This window comes from Trichosurus vulpecula, chromosome 2 (genome assembly GCF_011100635.1).
Source record: "Trichosurus vulpecula isolate mTriVul1 chromosome 2, mTriVul1.pri, whole genome shotgun sequence".
NCBI classification, from domain to species: Eukaryota; Metazoa; Chordata; class Mammalia; order Diprotodontia; family Phalangeridae; genus Trichosurus; species Trichosurus vulpecula.
In genome coordinates, this window is record NC_050574.1 from 188,181,284 (window position 1) to 188,190,886 (window position 9,603).

At 47.9% G+C, this 9,603-nt stretch overlaps 1 protein-coding gene across 1 annotated transcript; it reads left to right on the forward strand.

Moving 5' to 3' along the window:
- The first annotated feature begins 491 nt into the window (after positions 1–491).
- PDX1 (pancreatic and duodenal homeobox 1) lies at positions 492–6,100 on the forward strand. Its single transcript, XM_036747831.1, has 2 exons — positions 492–897; positions 5,631–6,100. Exons 1-2 carry the CDS (start codon positions 492–494, stop codon positions 6,098–6,100), a joined length of 876 nt encoding a protein of 291 aa, XP_036603726.1.
- Positions 6,101–9,603: the final 3,503 nt, after the last annotated feature.

Genomic DNA, 9,603 nt, shown 5'->3' on the forward strand with positions numbered 1-9,603 from the left:
CCAAGCTGCTTCTAGGGGTACGTGTATACGCCATGCACAAGCTGTGCGGGGTTTTTGTTTGGTCTGCTTTGCACAGACAAGGGAACCCTGCGGAAAAAGAGGCAGCCTCGGCGCATACGTGTAGGGCACCTGTAATGAAAAAGTTTGGGCAACATATTCAGTGGCAGGAAGGTGGAAAACGAAACAAACCCAAGGAAGCAAGGGCTTTCAGGTACCTGGAGTATGCTCTTTAAGAGATTAGCAGACCCAATGGGGACCTTGGGCGGGGCCACGTGGGTTGCTGCGGAGCCTATGGAGCCGAGGCGCTGAGCCATTCAGTGCGGGTCACCCCTTCAGGTTCTGGTGAGAACCGCAAGAAGCTGTCAAAGTGAGCGGGGCAAGTGCAAGGGGCGGGAGTGCTGTGGGCCTGGGGCAGCTGAGGGACGTAGGGGAGCTGCGGGACGGACACGCGTCACAGGACTCCCTTGCATCGCCTGGGTCCTTTGCCAGCCATGAACGCCGAGGAGCAGTACTACGCTGCCACCCAGCTCTACAAGGAGTCTTGCGTGTTTCAGAGGTGCCAGGTGCAGGATTACAGCCCCAGCCCCCCAGCGTGTCTGTACATGGGGCGCCAGCCTCCGCAGCAACCGCAACCCCCTTACCCGGGGGCCCTAAGCGCCCTGGAGCAGGGCAGCCCTCCGGACATTTCCCCTTATGAGGTGCCCCCTATCACGGAAGATCCAGGGGTCTCCCATCTTCATCTCCACCATCCCTCTCAGCTTCCTCACCCGCACCAGCAAACTATCCCCTTCACAGATGGGATTGAGTCCGGGACTCTGGAGGAGCCCAGCAGAATTCAGCTGCCTTTCCCGTGGATGAAATCGACCAAGTCTCATGCATGGAAGGGGCAATGGACCGGTAAGCTTGGTTGTTTTTGTTTGTTTCTTTCATGCTCCTCTTCTTGTCCACTATACTTGATTCCTTTCCACCAGTTCAACCACCTCACAACCTTGTCAGTTTCCCCTTCGTCTACACCTCCTTCACCTCTTTCCAGCACATCCCCCTGGATCTTGGCATCCCCCTGCATGACGGAGCTCTGTCCTTCTCAACGACTGGCCTTCCAAGAAAATTCCTTTGCTCATTTCCTGTTTAAGCAAATTAAAAAAAAACAAACCTCCTCAGTAAGTCCTAAACAAAAACAAAACACCCACCTAGCCCACCATCATTCATCATCTGATCTCCCCATTTTCTACCAGATTTTTTTCTCCTGATGGCGGCTTGTAAAAGCAAATGTCAGAGATGGACTTAGGGGTCAGCGTGATTCCCTGCCACTCCTACCCACATCTGGAGAAGAGAGATCCAAAGCCACAGGCCAGGTGCTCTTCAACAATGCAGGGCCCTACCCAGTTGTGGCCCACACAGTCCTAATCAAACAACTGCAGTAGCATAGATAGGTGATAACTAGGATAATGCTGAGATGCACAATGATAACTAGTAACACACTCACTTATTGATTGTAGGTGACACTTCAGGCCCTACACCATGTTGCCTGATTTAGAGTCTTCTGGCTAAAACTGTTTCTCCAGGAAAGGGAGAATTTTATATAGGACCTAAGATTATTCCAGAGTTGGGATCAGAGAAAGAAAAACAGCCTTAAAGGACGGAAGGAGGAAGCTGGAAAGGTGGGCCCAGAGTCAGGGAAAAGAAATGGGAACTGGGAGCAGTGTTCTTCTCCCTGCATTTTGGCTTATTCCAGGAAAGTCAGAGAATGGTGCTGGAAGCACCTTGGAAGATCATTTAGGTCTGAGAGATTTTTTTCTGATCCTAAGGTGAATTAAGCTTTCCCATACTTGTTCTTCAGTAGTCAATTTGAGAGGCTCATTGAGATACAGCAGTGAGGTTCAATCACTGGAGGAGGAGAGGTCTAGAAATCTGTGCTCCCTCAACCCTTTGCAAGGCTCCAGGGGCCAACAACATTGGTGCCAGCGTCAAAATCTCCCTCATTGCAAATGAAGAAAGAGCCGTGGTGGAGTGGCAGGCACTCTAGCTGTCCCCCTGGGTCCAAGACACTTGGCAGAGCTGTCTGAGCCTCAGGTCATTCCTCCCCTCACTCTTAGCCACTCCACCCCTCCCCCGTCCCCTGAGAAGCCCAGGTTGAGAGTTCAGCTGCCGCTCAGCCAGTCTCTGTCTCAGTAGCTGCACAATGTTATCGCCTCTGGACTGGTGCACTTCTGGTCACACCTGCACTGCAAATATTTCATTAATCCTTTCTTTCAAATAGACAGTTGAGAGAAGGGGGGACAGTCTACTGAGCTCACAGAGAAATCACTGGGTCCTTTCACTCGGGCTTGGCCTGTACTTGGCTGTCCTGAGACGGGGAAGGCTGAGTGGAAAAATTAAGATTTCAATAGAGACGGGATACTGGCCCTCTGGATGCTAAATATTTAGGGTTTTTTCCTTTTATTTTTCCTATAGGGCCCAGGATAAAAAGTCAAAGAAATTAAGCTGGGGTTAGCTTAAGATGAGGTGAAGGTTCAGGATTTTATTGTAGTGGGAACCCCCTAAGAAAAGATGTCCCAGCTGCTTGGGAGTGATGTAGGAAGGCCTCTTACTTCCCAGAAAGGCTCCAGGCCTCAGGCCTCAGTGGGTTGGAAAATGGGAAGTTTTTCTTGGGAACAGGAGGAGGTGGTAAGTCTCAAGCCCTCTCCTCCAGTTGTGGACATTTAAATTCTCAGAGGGACCTTCCCTCAGACCCACTTTGCATTTCCATTCCCACTCCCCTAGTCTCTCTGCTACTTCCCAACACATGCTTAGGGTGGCCAGTTGAAGTGATGACTTCCAGAAACTTAGGACCATGTGGCCCTGCTTTGTTGCTGTCCTGGGCTAAGCATCCCACCCATGAAGAGAAACAGCCAGGGAAAGGTGATTGGGAAGTGAAGTTCTGAGTCGGGGGCAAGGTCAAGGTCAACAAAACAACCCCTCTGGGGGAGTTGAGCTCAAACTGGCCACACAACTTTGTGAAGACCCTAGAGGAGAGTTTCTCTTGGGGCATGGAGGGCACTACTACGCAATGAAGGAGCCAGGGGAAACCATTTGGATAGAAAGAACAAGTGTCTGTCTTTCTCTAGGAAGTGGATCTGGTCCTTCTGTCTGAGCTCCCTCTCTGACCTTATTTCCTGCCACTAATTTTGCCTCTTCCACACAAAATCTGGCTCAAGATAAAATAAATTAGTAAATCTCCCCTGGGAGGGATGCACCTGAGTCACAGGACGAATAGAACCACCCCCCCAAGTAGAAGCCCCCTCTCCTTTTCTCTCTCAAGTTACATCCAGGGAGTTATCCTTAGGCCTTGTTCTCTTAAAATATCTGAGGAACAAGAAATCTATGAGCTTAGGAAATGGCTAGCCTGTGATGGAAGAGGATGGTCAAAAGAGGTAGAGGGTAACCAGGTGATAGTGGTCAAAAATTGTCTCCTGGCTTCTAGGCAGCACTGGACTCCCATCTACTCCTATCATGCTTTAATATTAAAGTTTCATAAGACAGAGCTGCTGGGAAATTTAGAGATCAGCCACGTTCACCACTCCAAATGGCCATGATGAGGAGAAATCATTGAAAATAAAGACCTTTTTTTAGATTATCCATACCCACTCCAGAAACTACATTGCCCATTGATAACCCCTAAGATCTCTCACTCCAGCATCTCCTAAGCTCTGGGTCCCCAGCAGCAAAGCAAGGTAACACAAATCTTGCTGCCTCTGAGTTTTTGTAGACAGAGAATATTAATAGCCCAGCCAAAGTGGGAGCTGGAGAATGGGAGTCACTTTCATAGAGCCTTTAAAACAAAATGAACCACAGTACCCTTTGATGGCCTTTTTGTGCCTGTGGAACTCAGAATCCTGCTAAAGACATCAACTTAAGGGTGGGGTGAGGAGGTCTTTGAAAAATTTGGTTGGAATGACAGGGGATAGGACCTCCAAGTGGGGTACAGAAATACTGCAACTTCTAAGAGCAAACTAAGTATTTCTGCATTGGGTGTCATTTGGGGGGAGGAGAATGCTCACACCCAGACTAACAGATCTCCTATGTACATGAGCGTGCGCGCGCGCGCGCGCGTGTGTGTGTGTGTGTGTGTGTGTGTGTGTGTGTGTGTGTGTGTGTGGCCTTAGGAGGGATCTTGGCATCTCTAGATTCTAGTGACAGTAAGAATGTGGATTTAATTTGAATTATGCCTTCCACTAAAGAAGTGTTTTGGGGGGGAGGGGGAGGGGCTGGTGGTAAAGGGGAGAGATATCTCTACTTCTGCTCTGAGCCTGAACCTGCTTTCAGGCTCTGAGACCCTTGCAGGTAGAACCCCACTAAAAGCAAAGGTACTTCTCCAGATCCCTGCCATTTTTTTTTTTTTTTGCCGGCTCCTTTCCGAATGTAAGACCGGGGTAAATGTTAGCCAGTTTTTCTCTAGATTTTTTTTTAAAACTTTCCCTCTACTCTCTTTTACTTTTGAGAGTTTAATTGGGCTTTTCCTGACTAGTAAAATTGAACTGACTCCCTCACTTTCATACCAGCACACCGAACATTTTTCAGGGCCTCCTACTTCAGTTCAAAGGAAAGAAACTTGAGTGGAAGTGGCCAAATCTCCAAGGACCAAGCCTCATTTCGCCTCTTGAACGTTTGAATAGGGCATTTCTCACTCATGCTAAAAGAATAGTTTGTTATTTAATTCTATAGACTAAGAAAAATCCCACCTGAGCTACTCAGAGACACCGTTCTCCTAATCTACCAGACAGATGTAGCTCTTGGCCTACTGTGGTCACCACTTCTGGGACGCTGATATAGATACAAGTCAGGCAGTAGTCCTTTCACTTTACCTTCCCTCCGTTTCACCTGGCCTCCGAGGAACCCGGAAAGAGAGGAGGCCTAGTTCTCGGCGTCTAGTCTTTCTCCGCCGCGGTTTCTTAATTCGGGTTCAAGGGAGTTGAATTTGGTTCGGGGTGCAAGCTGTTATTATATAGGACGCCCTCCGCTGCTGCACAATTCTACAGGGAGCAAATGAGCTTGACCCTAGAACTTCGAGAGTAGTCAATCACTGGTTGTACTGTTGTTTCAAACTTGGGTGGATGGATTGATGAACTAGTACTCCCCTAGGGTTCAAGTCCAGCCTGACATGCTGTCGGTGCGAGTGACTCTGGGGAAATAAATTACTTAAACTCTCCGTTCCTCCAGGCAACCAACTTTTCGGAACTATAAATTGAAAGTTGCAGATCTGTATTCCCTCACTGGAAATTCTTTAGGCCAATGAAATCACATTGCCAAAAAAAAAAAAATGAATAAATAAAAGATATAAAACCGAATGTAATAATTGTAGGGATAGCCTCCGTTTCCTCCTATATAAAGTGGGACTATTAATGCCTGTAGCACCCAATGATTTTGTGAAGTTCGACAGAGATATAGTATGGACAGTTCTTTGCACACTTAAAAATTATACGTGGTAACTTAGTAGTAACTTTAATTAGTGATGGTTCTAGTGGTAAGTACAATAACGAATACCACCGCACACCGGGTGGTTGCTGTTTAATCTGCATTGGTAGTGTGGGTCGGCCGCAATGGCTAGAATGAGCAATGTAGCTAACGTACGTCCATTCGGTCCCTGACAGGCGGCTCCTACGTGGTGGAGCCGGAGGAGAACAAGCGCACGCGGACCGCTTATACCAGGGCGCAGCTGCTAGAGCTGGAGAAGGAGTTCCTCTTTAACAAGTACATCTCTCGGCCTCGCCGGGTGGAACTGGCCGTCATGCTGAACCTGACCGAACGGCACATCAAGATCTGGTTCCAGAACCGCCGGATGAAGTGGAAGAAAGAAGAGGACAAGAAGAGAAGTGGGGTGACAGGAGCAGGGGCTGGAGGCAAGGAGCCGGAGCAGGACTGCGTTGTGTCCTCTGGGGAGGGGGCCAAAGAAGAGCTGCTACAGAAACCTCCGGGGGTGACCGTGCCGTCTGCGGTCCCTGCTGTCCCCTCTGCCGAAGGGAGACTGCCTCCCAGTCTTAGCATCTCTCCCCAGCCCCAGCCCCCGCCTCAGCCCCAGTGCCCCAGCGCCCAGGCGGCACGGCCGCAGGAATCTCGGTGAGAGTTGGGCGCCCTTCGCAGACCTGTAGGAAGGAGTAGACCAGGACTAGGGAGTCACGGGTGTCCGTCTGCTGGGGGCAGGAGTCAGGAGGTAGTGCCTCCGCCACCCTCTACTGCTGGACTCAGCTATTATCTGAGTCGAGAGGAGAGAGACTGCGCAGCCTTGTGCTCGCAAACTTTTGCGCGCAACATCGGGAGAGAGAGAGAAACAAATTGCAGTTTTTGTGTTTTTGTTTTTTAATTTTTAGATTCTTTTTCTGATGTTGCCTGGGGGTGACGGGAGTAATGTGGTTTTGTGTTGCGTCACAAGCCTGGCAGGCGCCTCTGAAACTCCTTAATAGGCTTCCCCGAGCCAAGCTCCGGAGAGTCTGCTAGGAGTTTATCCCTAAGAGCAGCCTCTTCGAAATAAAAGTAAATTAAATTAAACTGTGCTCTGCCACCTTTGTGGGCTGATGTTTGCTGCTGCCCACGCAGAGGGCTGCAGGAAGTGGAGGTAAGGGAATCGGGGAATCGGCACCCCTCCCCAATAACTATATTATTCACCTCAAAACCTTTGCTGTCCAAAATATGACTGTTTAGATATAGAATGAACCGTTTCATAGACGTCTGTTTCTGGTTTAGCAGCAATGTAAAGCTGTGACTAGTCGTTTTTTAACGCAATTGGTGTATCAGGTTACAGAGAAAGTGATGCATTTGAAGTTTAAAACAAACTCATTTGAGCAGTCTTAAAAATTGTCACCCAAAGATCGGCCTTTTCCCTGAAGATGTAGAAATGACGGAATACGGGGGAGGAAGTGCTGTAAAAGGAGGGAAGGTGGACAGAAGGTTTTTATGTATTCGTTCTTCATTCTCCTGCCTACTGCTCTCAGACACAGAGAGCGCAGGCAGAGGGAAAGACACGAGTGGACAATTGGGAGAAGTGTCTGGCAGCAGGAGGCTCCTAAGCAAGCACTCCTGAACAAGATTAAGTTGAATCTTTCTGTTTATGATTCGTATTTATACCCCAAAGCAGAGCATCGCAGGAACCCCTGGTGAAGAAAAGCCTGGATTTTTCTGGAGTTCATAAGGAATTTTAATTGTGTCACTAAGGAGGGCTTTGGATGTCTGCTGGAAGTGGAAGCTCAGTATTTGCATATATGTGTATGTATACATGTATACGCACATGTGTATATGTTTTGTGCCACCATAAGATTTCAGCACCTTTAAGAATGAGAGAAATGAGTAATGAGTCTCAGTTCTATGTAGGATGGTTTCTCGATCCTGTTGGGGGAGAACATGCCCACATCTGCGTTTCATTGTCATAGTGAACCCCAGTTATGAAACTCCCTCAATCAACACAGATCAGTACCTGTTTGGCCCCTTAAAATCTCAGCAGCAAGGGAAGTAATCAAGTAATCAAGAGTCTCAGCCAGCAGGAGTCAGAAGCTAGACTTGAATCCGACTCTTCCTGCCTCCTAGACCAGGTCTCTATCAGCTATGTCCTTCTGCCTCTCAATGTTTTAAGAAATAACTCAGTGGTACTTTATGAAAGGCTCTATATGCTTTGGGGTGCATTCTCTGGTGTCAGACACACCAGACATCACTTTGACATCAAGTGATGTTTCTGGAAAACATTAAATAAACCATTTTTTAAAAAAACGTAGTGATGAAACTAAGCTCCCTCCTCATCCTCATAGAGATTCAGCTTACCAAAGCAGTCCTAAACAACAGTTTGGTTTTATTAAGAAAAAAAGTAACGTTGAAGTCTCATGCTAATAAGAACCAGTAGCTATTTTTAAAAATACTTATAAGATTTTTGTAATACATTCTGATGGTGTTTTTTTTTTTGCTTTGGTTTGGTTTTTTGGTTTGTTTAGTTTTTTTTTTCTTTTTTGGTGAGGATTAGTTGCAGGTTACTTAGGCTAAACTGGTCCCCTGAAACACTGAATAGTCAGGGAAGAGCTTATGGGGGTTGGGGGAAAGAATGAGGGAAAATAATGGGTGTGGAATTTAACATTGCCTACTGGCTAACCCACGAAATAGATAATCCATGGATGGATGATGAAGAGGTAAGTATATAATGACACACTGAAGGCTAGCTGGACAATCATCTGTTTTTGAAACCCACCTCTGAAGACAATTGTCTTCTCACTTGGGAGGCTAACCTCTAAGATGAACCAGCCTACTAAGCCCGTTTTTAAACAATAAAAACAAAAAAGAATATTCTGCTACTCTCTTTAAGGGTCCCCACCAAAATGAATATTCTGAAAGCCTCCAGATTCCAAGTGTCAATCTATGTCTTGGGAACTGGTGGTTGATTTCATTGCCAACAGACTTGGAGTAGAAAGCACTTGGAGTCTTCTAGGATCCACTACCCTTATCCTCTCCTCTCTTCAGAAAGGTAAAATCAGGGCTCATAGATGTAGAATTGGAAAAGACTCCAGAGATCATTTAGTCGACCCACTAATTTTACATAAGAGGAAACTAAGGCCCAGTGAGATGAAGTGAATGGTCCAAGGTCACATTGACAGTAAGCATCGTGGGTGGAATTTAAACCCAGATCCTTCGATTCTCTTTGCACAGCTCCAAGAACTTTTGGGCTGTAGAGAGACTGTAGACCTAGGGCTCATAGGCTGACTGGGCCAGCTGTGCGTCTCCCAGCCTTTCTGCTCCTCTCCCCCGCGCGCGTCCCTGAGTCCAGAGCAGTAAAGACGAGTGGTAGGAAGCTGCCCCCAAGGCCGGGGGTAGCTCTCCTCCTCTGACGTTCTTGGGGGCATTCTTTTGGACCTGCGACTCTGGGGTGCTGGGCCCTTCAGACTGAGGGAGATCTTGAGGCCAAAGTTCTAAATTATCAGTATTTTCGCCCTACAGTAGTGGTCCCCTACAGTGGTCTCCGGTCTCTCTCCTTTTCCTTGGGGAATCTTGGACTCTCCAGTCAGTGTAACGGTACTATTGTTTCGCTGCATGGTGTAAACAGAATCAAGTTGCGCCTGGACGCAACCAGTACCCGAGCTGGCTGAAGGATTCCAACGCCTACAAGGGAATGAGCTGGCCTCGAGGACTCTGTGGACGCGCGCATTAGATCTTCCTCTCCAGCTTCGCTCTGTTAATCCCGGTAGCCTGAGGCCAACTCTTTCCCCTAGATCGTTAAGTAGGCTTTTGCCCTGGAAAGAAGAAAAGAGGGAGGTGAAGATTCAAAGGAAAATTTTCCCAACTCCCACCACCTCCCAGATCTGGTTTAGGGACTTCCGGCTGCCAGATACCGGAGAAAGCCAAAATCCTTGAGAGTTATTAGGCAGCTATAAAGTCTAGGTCCAGGAAGGTCCTGTAGAGCCCTGATTCCTTAGCTCTCCACTGAATAGACGAACCGAACTAGAAGAACTCTCCACGGAAGAGGAACCAAAGCCGTACACAGGAGACCCGGGGCGGGAGTGGCGAAGTCAGCGGGAAGGCAAAGTATGCAGGGGTCTACGCTGGCTAGCTCATCACCGCTTCCCTCCCTAGAGCATCTAAAAAGAATTTTGA

Coding starts and splice junctions, on each gene's coding strand:
- PDX1 (XM_036747831.1), top strand. CDS start 492: ATGAACGCCGAGGAGCAGTACTACGCTGCCACCCAGCTCTACAAGGAG. Junction 898..5,630: donor ATGGAAGGGGCAATGGACCG/GTAAGCTTGGTT, acceptor GGTCCCTGACAG/GCGGCTCCTACGTGGTGGAG.